This window comes from Gopherus evgoodei, chromosome 9 (assembly GCF_007399415.2).
Source record: "Gopherus evgoodei ecotype Sinaloan lineage chromosome 9, rGopEvg1_v1.p, whole genome shotgun sequence".
Taxonomy (NCBI): domain Eukaryota; kingdom Metazoa; phylum Chordata; order Testudines; family Testudinidae; genus Gopherus; species Gopherus evgoodei.
The window spans coordinates 106,851,764-106,871,218 of record NC_044330.1 but is presented as its reverse complement, the minus strand read 5'-3'; the positions used below and the strand labels follow the sequence as shown (position 1 = coordinate 106,871,218).

General features: G+C 45.9%; 1 protein-coding gene across 9 annotated transcripts in view; it reads left to right on the top strand.

Moving 5' to 3' along the window:
• HTR2C (5-hydroxytryptamine receptor 2C) overlaps positions 1-19,207 on the top strand; it is a 436,533-nt gene extending 417,326 nt beyond the window's left edge. For 7 of the 9 annotated variants that reach the window (XM_030574618.1, XM_030574616.1, XM_030574619.1 and 4 more), the window contains 2 exons: positions 5,070-5,270; positions 16,857-19,207. In XM_030574618.1, coding sequence (XP_030430478.1) covers positions 5,070-5,270; positions 16,857-17,689 — 1,034 coding nt within the window. In that variant the 3' untranslated portion in view covers positions 17,690-19,207. The remainder of the gene's footprint in view (positions 1-5,069; positions 5,271-16,856) is intronic. The other 2 variants (XM_030574617.1, XM_030574623.1) reach the window with 1 other exon arrangement.
• Positions 19,208-19,455: the final 248 nt, after the last annotated feature.

The window sequence follows — 19,455 nt, the reverse complement described above, 5'->3', positions numbered from 1 at the left end:
GTGCTGCCAAAGTGCAGGCTGTTCGGAATCCAGGAAGTTGGTTCTGCCCATTCTTCAGGAGCAAAATTCAGATTAAGGTGCTAGTTTGGCTTTGGAAACACATTTGTCCATGCACTGAAGTGTAGAGGTGTTTGGAGCAAGGGATCCAGTTATTATTGACCCACCCATTTGCACGTCTAATAACGGTGTTGTGGCCATTTCTTGAGACTTGTCAGTCAAACGGAAATGAAAAAAGACAAAGTGAGTTGTTAACTTTGGTGAGTACATTATTTCTGGGGAAAAGGCAGTATAAGATTATACATTTAAAATAAACAAGTTGCTATTCTCCTTCGTCTGTATCCTTGTCCAGTCACATGGCACAGCTACCTTGTACCTCTGGTTACATTTCATATGAAATTACAGCTGGAGTCGATTTCTCTTTCTTACCAAGATGACTGGCTTCGTACTCTGGGTGGGTGTTTTTCATATGCACAGACTGTTCTTACTGAAAACTAATTGCTGTGTTGCTTGGGCATACCTTGTGACCTGCTGTATGAAGGCCTAGTCAAATGTTAGAAGCAGCCACTGAGCCCCAGACGTCATAAGAGTGACATTTTTAATATCACATAATAACTTAAGGAACATCCTGAGAAAGTGAAGTGTCTCTGCTGACATATAATTGCCACTGCAGCATAAGCACATCCTGGGGCCCTGGACTCCTAGAGATGGAAAGGATTAGTCTTCAGGAAGACTAGGGTGATCGCCTTGCCTTGAGGCCAGCCTGCAGATTTATCCAGAGAGCAGCTCTGTGCAAAACCTCTTCTCAGCTTCCCATAACAAAGTTCTGTGGTGTCTGCCCCAGGGCTGGATTTCTGCTGCCCCATGACTACTAGCCAGGCCTGCAAACAACTGCTGTACCTTTTGCTGCCCCTGTACAATTGCCTGCGCTGCCTGAGAGGCAGAGCTGGCCCTAACAGGCACCAATTGTGGGAGCTGAGGGGTTGAAAAAAGAAAAGAGGCACAAAAAGCTTTTTATCATGAAATGATGCTGCAAAATCAGCTGCCGTAGCTCTCTTGACTGTATGTAATAAACCTCAGCAGGCAGGGTTCACCCTCGTGACATCCGTGCCATTAATTGTATTGGGCAGAAAGGAGAGTGTTTTGTTAAGGCGCACTGGGGGGCGCTAGGAAGGCCTGCTTCCCAGTCTGGGTTGTGCCCAGTTTCCCTGATGATCAGTGCAGCACTGTGCCTGGCGGGGCGAGGGGGGTAACCAATTGGAATGCAAATATTATTCCCTTACTTTCTGAGCAGAGACTCATGCAAAGATCCATTCATCTGATACCCACTTCATCCTCCTCAGCATGCTGTCATGTTCAAATCGTTCCTGATTTCATTCATTAGGCTGCTAGGGTGCTGACACCACTGCCTGTCCTGCTGATCAATAGTGTCTCATTATTTTCTGGCACTTCCCCATCAGCCTGTCTGTATCGATCCTTTGCCTCTTGTCTTCGCTCAAAGCTCTTTGGCGCAGGCACTGTCTTTTTGTGGTGCAGCACCTAGCACCGTGCAGGCCTGGTCCAAGACTGGGGCTCCTAGGCACAATGTAATACATGCAATAATAATAATTCTGCAGTTCCTATACTCGTCTTTTACTTAAGTCCATATGAGAAAGGCAGCTTCTAGAAACGCCTACTAAAAAGACTGGCAAGGCATTAACTGTGACCGACTATGTTTTAACCTGGGCCGGCAGCTGCTGGCAAGGCTTGGGGCTTATACTGAGCTACTGTGCCACATGAAGGCGATCAGAGTCTCTCTTTCCAGCGTTGTGTAAGCCACCTCCCGGCATTAATTGGTATTCAGAAAAGGATCATTAAAGAGCCAGCAAATCAGAACTGCACTCTGCTAAAGCTTTTACCTCAATTCAGATTCGTTGCAGGGAAGTCCCAGGCACGAGCTAGTGCAGGAGACTTACCATTTGATCTATGGTAAAGGTGCTTAAGCCTCTTATAAACTGGGTTAGTCATAAATTAATCGTGTTCCATTTCATTGGATTTTATATCACACAGACACCTTCAACCACAGCTGTTCCAGCAGCAAGGGCTTTGACCTCTCCTCTCCGAAGGGTCTCTAGGGTATGTCTACACGGGAATAAAAGATCCACAGCATGGCTTGGGCTCTTGGGACTCGGGCTGCGGGGACATTGCTGTGTAGACATTTGGCTGGAGCCCAGGCTCTGGGACCCTCCCCTCTGGCAGGGTCCCAGCCTGAGCCTAAACATCTACACGGCAGTTTTACTGCTCTGCAAGCCCGAGTCAGCTGACCCAGGCCAGCCGCGGGTGTTTAATCGCTGAGTAGCCATAGCCTGAGTGCTTGCTCCTCTAAACTAATTATCCACCACTTCCTGCTTGTTCCAAAAGAAGCCAGACACCTGGATGCCACCGAGCAAGACTCAAGGTGGCCAACTCAGCAGGGCAGCATGTTAGTGTGCAGCCAAATCTTCCCAGGGCTGAGAATGAACATAGGCCTCTGATCCCCAGGGAAACACGGACACACAACAAATGACAAACACTAGAAATGTGTGCGCTTTCTGCTGTCGGAGCACCCCCTACTGCTTGTTTCATGGAGTGGTGTCTGAACCAGAAGTGCTGTGTGTCTCCCTGGGGATGGGAAACAGGCATACAGTGAGCTGAGCGAGAACAGTGGTGGTCTCCAGAATGACGGGCGGTTATATCAACCAGGGCCTTTGGCCTAGGTTAGTGCCCAGTGAATGATACCACAAGTTCATGGAACATTATGTTAATGGGGCTGGTATCCAGTAAGGAAGAAGGCAGGCCTGAAGTCAGGTCTCCTGAGTTCTGTCCAAGCTCAGTCACCAATTCAGGATTGTACTTCAGCATATGAGAAATTTCATTTATTTCAGTGGGGCTATGCACACATGCTGAAAATTAGACGTGTGCTTAAGTAACTCCAAGAATTGGAGCCTCACTGTCTGGCTTTTGGCCAGCTACTCAGCTAGTCCCTCCCTCAGTTCTCCCACTTGTATGATGGGGCTAATGTATCTTTTTCCCCTCTGACATGTTCTCTTGCTACCTGTTCCTGATCTTCACTTTGCCAATTTTAAATCATTTAATTTGGTTCAACTCATTTCAGATTCCATTAAGTGTAAGGAAAGTCCAGGCTCTGTTCTGCTTGGTTACCCATTTAAAAAGGGTTTCAGTGAGATTCTGAGCAACCTTCCTGGTTTTCCATTAATGGGAGGCCTGGGAGTAGGCTGGATGTAGCATTGCTTCTACCGAAGAGTTGATTCTACAGCTGATTTATTTAATCCTCCCTGGCTGAGATCTAGAACAGGCCCATGTGCAAATTGCCTGAAACGTCAGTGTTCTGTATAATGAACAACTTGCTGTTAATGGCTGATTCCTTATTATTCAAATCTTAGGGCACCTCTCATGGTTGCAGCTGCTTTCGACGCTATTGATTAAATTATTTGATAGGTGAGATGGAAGCACAGAGGTTGGCAGGACATGTCATTGATCTGTTACAATCCATTCTGAGCATTAACACATGCAGAGTATCATACAAAAATCAATTTTCTCCCAGCCTTAATTTAAATAGCAATGCCACCTGAGGATCCTTCTGGGGCAGTTTTATTCTCAGGCTGCACTTCGCTACTTAGTGAACTGATGAATAATTGTAGACACCCCTATTAGCTGTGTGCCAACAGCAGTCAGATGAACCTGTCTGCTCAGTTGAGGTTGCTAGTATATTCATGTTTGTAAATCATAATACTTAGCACTTTACAACTTCAAACCCCTTGGCCAATGCTCTGGTGGGAGGCAGGTAAGTATTATTCAATTACTGCAACAGCCCAAGCTGGGAAGCATGTTTAAAGTTGAATTCAGAGCTAGCGGTACCAGTCAGCTTATGGAAAAGGTACCTGTAAGTGTGCAGACTCACCCCCTTGCGTCGCCTCCTGCTGGTCTCTGTTGGAAATTAGCTCTCCAGCCGTCAGAGCGCCCTCTGCAGGCCAGTGATCCACCTTACCGCTGGCCCTGTGTCCCTCCCAGGACCCCAGTGCCCCTTTCTCTGGGGTGCTGCCCCTGGCAGTACCTCCACAGTCTGGGTCTCTCCACCCAGGGGAACCCCCACCCACTATCCCCACCTTGCCTCAGTCTTGGCTACTGCCAGTTACCACTTTAGCCCCCATTCACTGGGGCAGACTGCAGTGTCAGCCACTCATCATAGGCAAGGAGGGTTGGACCTGCTGCCTTTGCCTACCCATGGGCTGCCTCTTTGCAACACCGGTACCTAATACACCTCACCAGGCCTGCAGTCTGGGGCTTTCCTAAGCCGGAGCCTCCCCGGCTCCCTTGGCCTGTCCCCAGCCCTGCTCCCCTCCAGGTACCTAGTTAAGCTCCCTGCAGCCAGGCCCTTCTCCCGCTGAATGCAGGGAGAGAGTCTGCTGAGCGCTTGGCTCCCAGCTTTTTTATACAGGCCAGGTGTGACCCAGCTGTGGCCGCTTCCCCAGTCTGCCCAGCTTTTAGAGCTGCAGACCTCTCTAGGTCTGCTTTAAGCCCTTCAGGGCAGGAGCAGGGTAAGCACCCCGCTACAGTACCTTACACCCTTTGAAGAGAAAGCTTGAAGCAAATATGTACTGGTACGAGTCCCAGTTGGGAGTGGCACGCTCTGGTCTCAAGCGAATTGAATAGCATGTTGCAATATGCAGCCCTTAGTTTTACGAAAGCATAGGTGAGATGAAAACCAGGGCAATATGGAATTAGGCTGGGACCCAAATGCATTCCCGACTCAACAGTTCAGCATGGTCAGGATTCTGTTGTTTTTAGTGAACAATAACGCAAGTCACAGAAAATAGATACCTGGGAAATGCTGAGAATTTGCTGGACATCTTGAGCTAGGGACTGAGAAGATGAAGATGTTGGAGGTGGTTTCCCTGTCATGTACATTCATGCACCCCTTAAAATTATGTCATTGGCTTAAAATACCATACCACCTTGATTGTAAATGATGACCTACCTTCCCAAATCATTTTCTTCTCCTTTTCCTTTCATTTCTCTTCTCTGTGTTTCAGATTCTGCTTGGCCTTTGCCTAAACAATTGTGCCCCGTATGGATTTCCCTAGATGTGCTCTTTTCAACTGCATCTATCATGCATCTCTGTGCCATCTCTCTTGATCGGTATGTAGCAATACGCAATCCCATTGAGCACAGCCGCTTCAATTCCCGCACCAAGGCTATTATGAAAATTGCTGCAGTTTGGACCATATCGATCGGTAAGCAATGTGGCTCACACTCCAACTGTGCCTTATCGAGTAACTAACTTGGTTACACCTCTTTTCCATTGGGATTTTTAAGAGGTTGCATGAGTAAATATAATGAATGGTAAGTAGAAATCTTTTGTTCTGATTGGCTAGTGGTCATACTAAGCAATGCTCTCTGAGAACACCGCTGCTTCTGATGATCAAGCATCACCGCATCATACATACCAGTATGCCAGTAAACACCATAAACAGACACAGCACAACCGAAAGGGGCACTAAAACTGCTGTGCAAAGAAAGCAGATGGGGAAGGAAAAGGACATTAGAGAAGACTCTGAAAGTAAAACAGCCCACTGCAAAGAGAGGAGGCACTTCAGTAAAAGAAACCCCCTGGTACAATGAGGAGGAAACGAGCGAGTGCCCCAATGGCAGGAGTTCAGATTCCAAGTGGAGGGGGTGTAGTTTTGGGAAGAAATATTAAAATGTTTCAATGTTTTGTAGGAAAGAGGAATTTGTGGCAAAAAGAATCGTAGGACGGTTTTCTCTGCTCTGCTACATTGTCTTGCTCGTATAAACAGCAGTTGGGACAAGATCCCAAATGTGATTGGAGGTCACATTCCCCCCGTTACACCCTGCTGTGCTTGTGGCTTTAAGCTGTGTGCTGCGAGAAAAACATATACTGTATCTTGGTTCTTGAACTCCTGCAAGGCCTCCCTCATCAGGGACCCTATGCACAAAGCTATCCTTCACTGGAATGAAGATGATGACACACATCTACAGTGCTGTACAGGCCACTTCGTAAGGGCTGGCCATGGAGCTACAGAAAATGACAGATAATGATGTTGCATGTTTGAATATATAATTTGTAATAATGATTCAAGATCATCGAATAACAGGCTCAAATGGAATTATTTAATCAAAGATTGTCAGTCAAAGATTACTACCGCATTATACAGAAAGAAAATGTACGTCACCACTCTGTATGTAGGGTGAAGAGCTGGCCCCTGTTTCCTTCCTCTGTAAGTGATGGGATGCTGACAGTTTTCATTCCAAGTCTAACCCCCCAAATCTCTCGCCTTTGATAGGGCGTGAGACAAAGCAGTTTCTTTTTGGAGGGAAAAATTACTTTCCTGAGATATGTACTGTTTTCAGTATCTTATTTTACCTCGTTACTTATGGAATTTCTTTATGGTGTCTTAGTTTACATGACTGATAAGCTTAAAGAATTTCTAAATCAATCATTATTATTAAGAGCACCTGTTCTAATAAGCACTTCCTAATGAGTTAAAAACATCTTTCAATGGGTCATTATTTCATAAATCACAGAAAACCTTGTCAACAACATATATTCTTTTTCAGTTATTGAACAGAATTTGATTATAAGATGCCCCTTATCAATTACCATGTCTTATTTATTATAACATACTTCTGCAGTCTCTTCATTAGCACATGGGAGTGAGTGAGGCTGCCTGCTGGAGTCAGGGGCAGGAGTGGGCAAGGCAAGACGGGCCTGGCCCCACTACCCTACCAGTGAGGTGGAACCCAGGGAGGAAACGTGACTCAGTGGGGTGTCTCCAATGCACAGTGTCTCCCAGGCTGCTCCTGGGGTGGGAAGCCTCTGCCTCTGCACTGTGCATAGGTACAATCTAACTTGTGCTTGGAGAATACTGGCTTGGTGCTGCCAGAGCTGCACTGGCTGCCCCTTGGTTTCTGGGTGTCACTCAAGGTGTTGGTTGGGTCCTGGCTGACTCAGAACCTTTCCTCTCCTCTCATTCAGCAGCTGAGCTCAGCCGAGACCAGAGCTGACAGTCACTGTAGTTCTGTGTCCAGGGGTTGGGTGGGGGGGGGGTGCCTTCAACTCTGGAATTCACATCCCCTAGCAACCTTGAACACAGCTAGATTCTCAGCACCTTCAGGGCACGTTGCCATGGGCCTGTCTACCCACTGAAGCTTGTTCTGGGGGCCGAGTTTAGGAGAGAGGGGAAAAAGCTCCTAGTATGTTGGCATTTTGTTGCTTTCGTTAATCATTTTGTTGCTGTCATCAAAAGACAGTCAACCTCCATAAAACATAGCTGAGGCAGATGTCAGGAAGGTCAGTTGGAATTTTGAATGAGTCTAAGACCAGAGCATGGGCGTTATGACAATTGTTTTGTGATAATAGTATTTGGTACTAATAAAGCACCTTGTATCTTCAGATCTTATGAAAGTAGGTAATGTCCCCATTTCACAGATGGAGAAACAGAGGCATGAAGAGGTTAATTCCTCATCCCCAATGACAAAGCTAGTCAGTGGCAGGGCTACGGAGCTAAGTGCCCTGACTGCCAGCTCCTGTTCTCACTCAGTGGCTTTATGCCAGAGTTGTGCCACATTTTTCCAGTTGATTTTCATACAGAGAAGCATCTCAGTTGCAGTTGTATGTAGAACATGAGCAGGATGCAGAACAGCTCTAAATACACTATGTTGTCCTATTGCTGTCAGGTGGGAAAAAGCACAAACAAGGTAATAGTAGCAAAGAATCCTGTGGCACCTTATAGACTAACAGACGTTTTGAAGCATGAGCTTTTGTGGGTGAATACCCACTTCGTCAGATGCATGTCATGATCCAGACTAACACAGCTACCCCTCTGATACTAGACAAGGTAATATTACTCAAAAAGAAATTGCCTGTTGGAATCCTGAAGTGGATTTACACACGGCTGCAAGAATACATTGAGCTTTTCAACTCAGTCCTTGCATAGGTCAAGGGAGTTTTCCCCTCAGTAAGGACTGAGAAAAACTTGAAAGAGAACTTCAGGATTTGAGCCAATGTTAGGATCCCAAAACTCAGTGTAATGCAGACTTTCACATCAGCAATGTAATTTTGTGTCAGAACAATACACCCTTAAATCCAGCTTCACACTCATTGCCCTTCCTGTCCTTTGTCCTGACTCTCACTGACTGCTAACAGAAATGCCATTTGAGTTTCTTGTTTGTTACCTTACTTATTGGCGCCAACAGAACTGTTTGTGAGAGTGAGCATGACCCCCGGCAGTGTGGGTTTGTGGGAATTCTCCCGGGGCCCTGTTCTCCACTACGTCAAAGCTACTCAGATGTGGTAGGTAGTGGTTAGTGGCAGCCTGATCCTCAGCCACCCACCCCCAGAAGAAGTTAGAGCAGGTCTTTTCTAACTTCTCCTGCTGCTGTGAGATCTGTAGCGAACCTCCGGCAGCAGGGCTTCTTGCTGTGGAAGAACATCTAGTTTCTTGGTAGGTATGAGTTTTTCTGTTTCTCTAGCGTCCCTAACCCAGCGTATTAATAATAGCAACAAAACTGCAAGTCCCCCATTTGCTCTGTTCCCGTTGAGACTCAGTGCTGCTCTTCTTTATCCATCCCTCGTTCCAGTTTCAGAAGAAGCTTGGTTACACAGCTTGCCTGGCTGGCAATCTCTCAACCTGCCTGTTCGCACGACACCATTTCAGGCTGGCATAAGGACAACGAGGTCTCTGGCACTGCATGAGAACAAAGTAATTGGCACCTCCTGCACATGTTCTGCATAGCAGGTAGCAGCTGTGACTTCTCCATGGCATCCTGACATTATGTCTTAATGAGCCGCAGACCTCCACATGTCTTGTTGATGTCGTATTAATTGTGAACATCATGAGTTTTTAACATTTCAAGATGATCCCCTTGCCAAGCAAAACTTCTGTGGATTGAAAACTTGACAAATAACTAAAGAAAAACAAAACACAGTCGAGTGTGTAGTCAAGTAATGGCTGGGGTATGACATGGACTATGTTAAAACAAGATCAGTCCCCATGATCACATACTATGTTATGCTTTAGGCTTTAGATTGGTATCCTGTTTATCAATGCAATAAAGCATTCACCTTTAAAAAGGATTTCATACCCACATTTAACTGTCTCGGCGTTTCATCTCTTTTATCACTGAGCTTTATTTATAGGAATATGAAAACTTACACCTAAAGGAACAGGTGAAGTACGTGCTTATCTCACCTTAAGCGACATTCCACTGTATTTTATAATAGTCTCCTGTTGAGGGTCTGAGGCTTCCATCCTTACTCACACTGAGTAGAACTTTACTCTGCAAGTTGTTCCAGTGAAGTCATCTTCTAGGCCTCTAGGTAGCACCTCAAAGCCCTATTGATCTCAGTAGGATTACTCATGGAGTATGGTCTTACTCGATCTGGGGAACACTGGCAGAATGGGGCCCCAAGGACTAAAGGCAGTCGTATTCTTTATTCAGAAGTTTTCCAGCTCATGAGAGCAGGTTACATATAAAAGTAAAGGGAAGACTAGTGGAACTTGATATATTTGCCCTTCATCTTTTTGTGTGTCAGGCTTTTAGAGTAAATTCACGTTACTTGGATTTGATTTGAATTTGTGCCATGAAGTGTTTTTTATTAACATTTAATAACTTTCTCAGCAAGGAATTCTTTATGGTAGGGACGGCTGGATCAGAGAAACAGCCCCCATGGACCCTCCGTGCCCTGGGACGCTGCACAAACATGAATCTGTTTGCATACTTGGGCCCTAAGTTAGCAAACAGAGCTGAGGACACATGTTACAAGGAAAAATCTGGGAAGAATGTGTCTAATGGGCAGGATGACAGATGGGAAGTCTAAATGTGTTACTGGGCCTTTACCCAACTCTTTGAATCAAGGTAGGCTGCCTGGAAGTGCTCCTTCTGTGGCAGGCACATCAATAGTATTACTGAAAAAGTGAAGTGACAGCATGTAAATGAAAGTGCGTACAGGGCGTTCACACACACCCCCAGATCTGGGGGAACGCAGTACTGTTACCTCAGTCGTGAGAATGTCTATGGACACGAAGATTCTGTTTGACCCTCACTGTGGCCAAAAGTTTTTGTTCGGCTTCACATGCTGGGTGAGAGCTGTTGTGTTAATTTAGATGGAATAAATAGGCCCAAGGTGTTTATGTCACCCAGTCACTTTCCAACATTAAACAATGTTAACCGAGGTTTGGGGTTTGGAATACAGAGACCTCAGCCTGCTTAGCACCACGGCAAACACTCCATTACAAATCCTTTCAACCTTTTATTACAGATCCAGAAAAGAAGAAAATACTGTGACAGCCTTTGAAATGTAAAGCATTGAATGAGGCTTTCCTTTCCACACCTGCCCTTCTTGCCTTCCCCTTTAGCTGAAGAGAGCCCTGCAAGGAACCCCACTCCTTGTCTGACAGGCTCTTCGGTAGTCATAGCTGTCCCGCTGGGAGATGAGAAGAAGGTAGTTGAGATGGGCTGGAACTGTTGTTGTTAAGTCTCCATTTCATCCCAGCTGGTGTTCGGGATTCAGCTCAATCTGGCATGGACGGCGATGTCATCTGGCTCCTCTCTCTGGCCCAGTCTGGTCAGGACATATCTCAGGATCAGGCTGACATGAAGGCCCAGGGTACCAGGAGGAAATGCCAGTGGCAGCCATAATTGAAGCTCACTCCGGTAGCCTCTGTCTGTTATTCCCTATTTTCCGCTCAAAGTCTCTTTCTTTAAAGACCCCACAAGGGGCGATGGGTGGAACAGCCGATCCCCTTGTTGTTTTGTCCACCACTTAGGCCTACTTCCAACACTCCAATTTTGGTTCACTGATTTCCAGTCCCACCATTTTCTTGTTCATCAAGTCTGACCTTAACACAGTCCTGGGGGCCTTTTTGTTACGACAAATTTAGTCTATCTGGCTCCCATCAATATTTGTTATTATCGGTTAGTGTAACATCTCAGGAACTTTCACATACTTTTTACAGTTCAACTCACAATTAGAGTAAATTTGTAGACCCAATTATCACATAATTGGCATAAATTGTTGCATCTCCATTAAAGTATTAGAGCTTCATCAATTTGGACCAGCTGAAAATGTGGCTTCAGCTGGTCTCTTGTCTCCAGTATTCTGTAATACTGACTGCTAATGGAGACCTTCTTTCTGCGTATATAGGACTTGTTCCTCAGCTGCTGTAGATGGGCATAGCACCATTGTCTACAGTGAGGCTATGCGGACATATCCCAGCTTAAGATCTGGCCCAAAGATAGCAGAGCGTTCAAGTCAAGGACTGAAAAGCAGATGCAGGTTCAGAATTTCATCCTAAAAGGAGCTCTGCTCTAATACGCTGGCCAATTGAAAAAAGACGTTGCCCCCACTATGTCTTGGTTGTTCATTAAATCCTCTCACAGACCCTCTGATTGGCGCCCAGTGAAGGAATTCTAATGAGACAGGAAACCTTGCATCTGCAGAAAACCAAAATAAAACGTAATTCATGAAAATAACAAATGTGGTGCACAGAAAAGAAGTGACAGAAAAGTGAAAGTGGATTGATGTGATCCTGAGCCTGAAATGATGGGGCTTTGTTAAGCTGTGTGATAGGTCTCTTCTTTGGAGCCTGAAGAGATGATGGAGGCTGGGGGATGGGGAGGATGGCTGTGGTTGGGAGAAATGGGGGAAGGTGGAATAGAGGAGAAGGGGGATGTCACTTGGCCACTCCCAGAAGGTGAGTCCTGAGTAAGGTGCAGATTCAGCGGTGGCCCCTGACTGAGCTACAGAACAGGTATTGGAGTGGCCTATCTGGGTGCCCTCAAAATCTGCCTCTGGCCCTCATCCTGGTCTCAGCCACTGGGCTGTGAATAAGGAATAGCTCCAGTGAAGCACCGGTGCACAAAGACTGAATGAGAGCAGAATTATGCCTGGCAGTGCAGAGTTAGCTGGGCTAACCACTACTTAGAGGGTAGCAGGAGCTGGGAGGTTTCTCCCAACCAAGCAGCCCAGATGGTACCAGGCTGGAGGGAGGACTGTTCAGGGATGAAGGCCCTTACAGCCCAAAAGAGGATATCTGTGAATGATGGGGCAATGTTTGGGATACAGGGTGTTTTTTATCTTAACTGAACTGATTCACCCGCTCCCTAATAGAAACCTGCTGTCCTGTCGCTCTGTAACACGCTGCTAGAGACTAACCGAGGGCGAGCGCTCTCCTGCCCACTCGCATCCACAGCATCCATAAGTCAAAGGATCTGCCTCTGCTACCCAGTAAAGTGCTGCAGTATTGGGCCTTGAGACAGACGGGGAGAAAGGAGCACTCCTGTAAAACCTCGAAACCAGGACAGCGAGGGTTGATTAAAGCAAGGAATTCATGCGGAAACATTTGCATATTTTAATCAACTTCTAAAGATCTCTTTGTTTCAGTCTTTGGAAAGCTCCGACGTTCTCCATGCTACAGTTATTGTGTTCATTGTGCTTTTCTAACCTTTCTTCTTAAAAGGCAATGTATAAGTGCCCTCCTAGAAACTGGAATCTGTCATAATCCCAGGCTTTCCGAATCATCTGCCATCTCTGACCACTGTGGAGTATCGAGAGAGCATATGAAATGGTTAAGAACTGGCTACTGGACAGATTTCAAAAAGTCGTTGTCTATGAGGACCCATCATCAAATGGAGGTGTTTCTAGAGGGGTTCTGCAGGGATCAGTACTAGGCCTGTAATTTTCAGCAGTAATCTCCAACAAAATATAAAATAAAATGTGCAGATGACACAGACTGGCGGAGTGGTGGTAAACAATGATGAGGACGAGGCAGTCAATCAGAGCAATCTGGATCATTTGGCAAGCAGCGCCCACTCACACACAACATGATTTAATATAGCCAAGTGCGAAGTTCTACATCTAGGAACAAAGAACTCAGGCCATCCCTACAGAATGAGGGACTGTATCCTGGAAAGCAGGGACTCTGGGAGGGATTACGGGGTCATAGTGGACTGAACATGAGTTCCCAGGGCGATGCCGTGGGTGGGTTGTAGACAAAGGGGAATAGGGAGTCAGAGCAGGGAGGTGATTTTACCTCTGTATGTGGCACTGGTGAGACTGATCCTGGAACACTGAGTCCAGGTCCAGTGCCCACATCTGAAAAAGGATGTTGAAAAACAGAAGAGGGACCAGAAGAGAACCACAAAAATTATTCGAGGGTTGGAGAAGATACCTGACAGTGAGAGACTTATGGAGCTCATTCTGATCACCTATAGAGAGGTGACATTAAGTGTGTTGGTACCTTCCTGGGAAGAAGAGGCCGAGTACCAAAGGGCTCTTTACTCTAGCAGAGAAAGGCAGCAGAAGAGCACATAGCTGGAAGCTGAAGCCAGAGAATTTCAAATTACAGACTGGGAACAAATGTTTAACAGAGACAGTGATTAACCATTGGAACAAACTCCCCAGGGAAGTGGTGGACTCTCCTCCATCTCTTGATACTTTCAAATGAAGACAGGTTCCCTTTCTGGAAGACATGCTTTAATCGAACACTGAGCGCAGTATAGGCATAAGCAGGTGACATTTAATGGCCTGTGTTATACAGGTGGTCAGACTGGATGAGCTAATGGTCTCATTTGGCTTTACAATCGGACTCATTCCTGACCCTGGACATCTCAAGCTCTGAAATAGAGTCTGACACTGGCACCAGTTCTCAAGTCATTTCATTTCCCCTTCTCAGAATGGAGATTTTCCCTTTCCCTGCCATCAAATGGTTCCTGCAACAACTGGCTTTGCTGCATCACAAAATTAAATATTCAGCTGTTATTAAGGAAGATGACTCCGATCAGATGCATCCAGAGTAGAATATACTTGTCAGCCATCAGAATTTAGGTATGTTTAAGTTCATTTTAATAGATGTGAAAGTTACAAACGTTTTTAGAAGAGCAACAGGCCTGCCTGACCCATCCTGTTTGCCAACCAATCATTCTTCAGGGTAACAGCATATCCCAAGAAGAATTCTTTAAAACTTTTTTCACAAACATTTTTCACTTGCAGTTATTGATATCAAAATAGGACTGCAGTTGTTATTTTTCCGCAGAGCTATCAGCTTTTACTTAAAATATAAATACAGGATATAAATATATTCCTGATCCATGCAAGTGTTACTGAGAAGGGAATTATGTTCCATAATATACAAAAGCATTGCCTAGTTATGTGATCATAATGACACCCTGAATGTTCATCTAATCACTGTGGGCTAAATCCAACTCTGGTGGAACTCCATTGAATTCAGTGAAGTTGCACCATGCTTGAATTTGGCCCCTTGTTATTTTCTGAATACAGTGGGCTTGTTTCTTACTAACAACTTGTAGCAAAAAATCTGTTCAGATGTGCACTATCCTGGTTTTATTCTGATATAACTCCATTGATTTCATTTGGATTACTCACGTGTGGAAGGGCTGCAGGATCTGACCCAGTAATTGTTAAATAGCTATGAAGCTACCTAACCAAGAAACTAAGAAGCTGGTTTTTAGTAGCAGGGTGTTAAATGGACTTGAGAGAGTTAAGGTTGTCATAGTTAAGGTGAGAGAGGAGGCGATTACATTGGTGAAGACATGAGATGATGAGAGCCTGGATGTGAACTTTGGCAGTCTGCAGAGAGAGCGAGATGGCTGGATAATGTAGATGTAGCTCAGGACAATGAAGGACAAGCGTTAGGTATGTGAAGCATTTATAGGCGTCGTTGCTTTCCGGCAGAAATTCCCTCACTAACCTACTGGCAAACAGTAAATGTACGATGCTGACAGTTCTCAGATGTATTCTTCAGGATTCTGGAGTCGCTTAGCAAAGGCAGGAAAAGAACGCCATGCTTAACAGCACATTTCGCTCTCTGCTTTTAGATAAAGATTTTGGACTTCTAGAACATGACACACACAAGACAATGGATATGTAATTTATATACAAAGGTCCTAGTATTGCAAAGTGTTTTCCCCCCAGATTATAATCACCCAGTAAGATGATACTGTACATACAGTATAAACCTAGGGTGATCTTGCTGGTGATCTAAACACAACTAGGAGCAGCAGGGGGTGGCTTAGCAGCCAGCAGCAGACTGGCTTCCGCACATATTTAATCAATTATTGATCTTTTCAGTGTTCGCTGTGATTATTCAGCACTTGCAACTACTCCCCGCTTGGTATCGTCCGCGCACTTTATAAGTGTGCTCTCTGTGCCACTATCTCAATCTAAGGGTACGTCTACACTACAGCATAATTTCGAATTAACTAAAACCGGTTTTATAATACCGATATTATAAAGTCGATTTTATGCGTCTAAACTAGGGCACATTAATTCGGTGGTGTGCGTCCATGGTCCTAGGCTAGCGTCGATTTCTGGAGCGGTGCACTGTAGGTAGCTACTGTAAAAGAATGAGGCCAATAATGTCGATTTGCATCCACACTAACCCTTAATCGATATAGTAATATCGATTTTAGCGTTACTCCTCTCTTTGGGGAGGATTACAGAAATCGATTTTAAGAGCCCTTAAAATCAATTTAAAGTGCATTGTAGTGTGGACGGGTACAGCGTTAAATCGATTTAATGCTGTTTAAATCGATTTAACTGCGTAGTGTGGACCAGGCCCAAACCGTTGATGAGTGCAGAGAGCAAGGGAACCCCCCTGGCATAGCGTCTCTAATACCTTGATAAATTAGTTTTGGAATAGAAAAAAAAAATACAGGGATTCCTGTCGTTTTGTCAGCAGACCTAGTAGTTGGGGAAGTTGGAAAATGCACCCTAGTAAAATTTAATGTATTCATTTAAAGTGGGCTTCCCGTCTCAGCCAAAAGCCATATTTGTGTGCCTCTGACTTCAGCTCTGAGACTGGCCCATTCACAACCGCCTCTAACAACCCCTTCACTGACACCAAGGGGGTGCAGTTCCCTCCGCCCTCTCTGTTCTCACAGGCGTACCTCCCATGGCAGCCTGTACACACTCGTAGCCTGTTGCATTCTGGTCCTAGGGACAGGAATCAGACACATTATTTGATAAATGCCTCATCATTAGACTTCACAATTGCTTCATTCTAAGGCTTCAGAGAAGACTGCCTGTATAATGACTGCCAGGTATACACTGCAGATAGCCCCTGTAGCTGGAGACACATGGGGTGTGCGGCTTACAGAGATCCCTGCTCTCCTCTAACAAATACAGACAAGAAGCTTGATCCTGAAAGGTGCTGAGCACCCAGAACTATCACTGAGGTCAGCTCCGCTCAGGATGAGACCAGAAAATAGCATGTGCTTCCCCCAGAGTGCTAGGAAGAACGAGGCTGGTTTTCTCTTACAATCATTGTAATATTGTTTCACAGATTGGCCACACGAGCTAGCTGGTTGTCACTTTCTTGTGTTTGGCCTGAGCCTGCCTCAGAAATTCGGTGTGTCTGTCCTCCACTTTGCCCCAAACCTGGGTGCCAGGTTGAGTATAGCAAAGCTCTTTGGTGTAGGAAATAGCCACCTTGTCGACAGCGTCTGCGAGTCGGAATTAGCATTAGAAATAGCAGCCCAGGAACGGAGTTATACTGAAACCTTGGAGAGGTGATTCATTGCATCGGCGCTGGAGTCCAATATGCCTGCACGATGTTCCGAGACAGCAGGTCTTTTTGTCACTAGAGCCGTGCTGCCGCCTAGTGGGGTTGAGCATTACAACAGAGGTTCTCGTTCCTCCTGGGGATACTGGCTTGTCTGTGGCACAGCTGTAGGCATGGGGTGAAATGCGGTGTCGGTGAGGCACGAATCATTTACACACTCTCTCCGGAGTCCTTGTCTGCTTTAGTAACAGTCTGCTTTCGCTCTCTCTTTTCCAGGGATATCCATGCCCATTCCAGTCATAGGATTGCAGGATGACTCCAGGGTGTTTGTGAATGGGAGCTGCATTCTGAATGATGAAAACTTTGTCCTTTTTGGGTCCTTCGTGGCATTCTTTATCCCGCTCATCATCATGGTGATCTCATACTGCCTGACTGTCCAGGTGCTGCAGAAGCAAGCAACGGTGTTCATGTACGGCGAGGTGCCCAAGCAGCGAAGGAGCAGCATGAACTGCCTCAAAAAAGAAAACAACACAGAGAACATCTCGATGCTCCAGAACCACGAGGCAGCCTCCCACTTGAACTCTCCCGTAAATAAGGAAGCTGTGCTCTTTCGGAAAGGGACCATGCAGTCTATCAACAACGAGCGCAGAGCCTCCAAGGTCCTGGGCATTGTCTTCTTTTTGTTTCTTATCCTGTGGTGTCCATTTTTCATCACTAACATCATGTCCGTTCTTTGCAAGGAAGCCTGTGATAGGAGCCTCCTGGGCGAACTCATGGACGTGTTTGTTTGGGTTGGTTACATTTGTTCTGGGATTAACCCCCTGGTGTACACACTCTTCAATAAAACCTATCGCAGGGCTTTTGCCAACTATATCTGCTGCCAGTACAAACCCAGTAAAAAATCAGCATTGCAACAAAACCAGTGTCTGAATGTCGCTTCCACAGCTTCGTACGGGAAAGACCTTGCTGTAAATAGCTACCGAAATGGCAATGAACTCAACAGCGTGGAGCTGGATGAAACTGAGGAGGGCTTAGAAATGCAACCGGGGACTTCAGAGCTGTCGATAAACAGCTGCAATGTTGTAAGCGAAAGGGTGAGCTGTGTGTAATCGAGTCTCACCCGAGGTTCTGCAGCTGAAATATACCTGTGTAAAAATGTGCGTGTCAAAGAACAATGTAAATACTGCATCCTGAACAAAGCTTTTTTAAAAAAATTCAGCTTTCCAGCCCAGTGCTTTAAATCGTACATACACTGAGGGGAGGTTTAAAGTTCTATATTTACTGTTCCTACTAGATCAAAAATATCAAGTATTTTGCTTACATCATGGACAAAATGCTGACATTTTCTTCCAGTGTATGAACAAAAATGCTGAATACTTACCCAGGTGGCATTTGCTGGAGTCCAGAGTGGCTCATTCATAGTTAGAGATCAAGTCCATGGAAATGGACTTGATCAGGAAAACTTTTTCAAGTTGACAGTAAATATACACTTTAAATCCTCACCCAAGTTATGTGCCCATGCAACAGTGCAACACCAAGTCTTACCAGAATCCTGGAAGGGATTCCTCTGCCAAGCATCGCAGTATTGCAACGGAACAGTTGGCTAACCAGACTGCTCACATGGGGGTGTGTGCAGGGTGACCTTTCACCCTGGAGAGCTGTTTTCAGTTCTGATTTCATTTCCAAGTGCGCTGAGATTGGCAGTCACATCTTGGTCCCTAGCAGATGCTTGTTCATGCCTCACTACTAGGGAACGTGATTGCAGTGCGCTTCTTCTTTCAGGGCCATTTGACCCTGGGATCCTGAACTCTCATGGCACCATTAAAACCAGAAAACTCTCTTGGCCCTTCCTTTGTAAATAGAGTGTCTCTGACTCTGCCCTGAACCCTAAAAATAACCAGATGCCGAGCTAGCAGTGGGCCAGGCTCTGCTCCGCTTTCTCCTGCCTGTTGTCTGATGGGCGTGTGATGTGGCTCACATGAGAAAGGTGAACAGAGTTTGGCTCAGTGTCTGGCTCTGAAGCAGCTGTTAGCTCCTGTTCAGGTCTTTTACACCACACTAGTGCAGGGAAGAGTTGCAAGCAGTCTATTATTTACAGCTCCTAGATCAGCCGAGTGCCCTTCGCTTGCTGCTGGGTCAGGCTGTTTGCTTTGAGTGGCATGTCATCGGGCTCAGTCATGTGCTTTACTTCGAGAAGTGGGCTTTGGTTTCATTGGGGCTCTCAGTTTCATCTTTCCTAGCCTCTTGCTCTCAGCAGTCTCGCATTTCCTTGTTCATTCACATGTTCGTTTTCTCGGCAGCCTGAGATGGGCGGTGTCACAGTTCTGGAGAGACAGCACTGCTTTCTTCTGCGCATCCTGCCACCGCAAACCTGATTTCGTGCTTGTGTTGGGAGGGCTGCTGCTCGGACTGTGAGCCTCCCCGAGGGCGAAAGAACCCTCCCAGCCCCGTGAGCCAAGGTGCATCAGTGTAAGCGAGGCCATTGCTTGTTCCATCCTGGGAACGGGCTAAGCACCAACCCACCTGGTGTAAACCAAGAGTAAGCGACTGGCCCCAAGAGCTACAGTAACTCCTCGCTTAACGCTGTAGTTCTGTTCCTGAAAAATGCAACTTCCAGTGAAACGATCTTAAACTAATCCAATTTTCCCATAAGATTTAATGTAAATGCAAGGGGTTAGGTTCCAAGGAAATTTTTTTGGGGGGTAGACAAAAGGCATTATATACTGTACAGTACTGTACTGTGTTAGGAGGCGCGTCCCTGGCTTACCCCACACAGACACAGCCTGCTGCAGGCAAGGACGCTAGGAAGTACCTTGCGCAGCAGCAGTGGCAGCTTCCCCGGAGAAGAACAGGTATTGACTTTGCCAGGGTATTC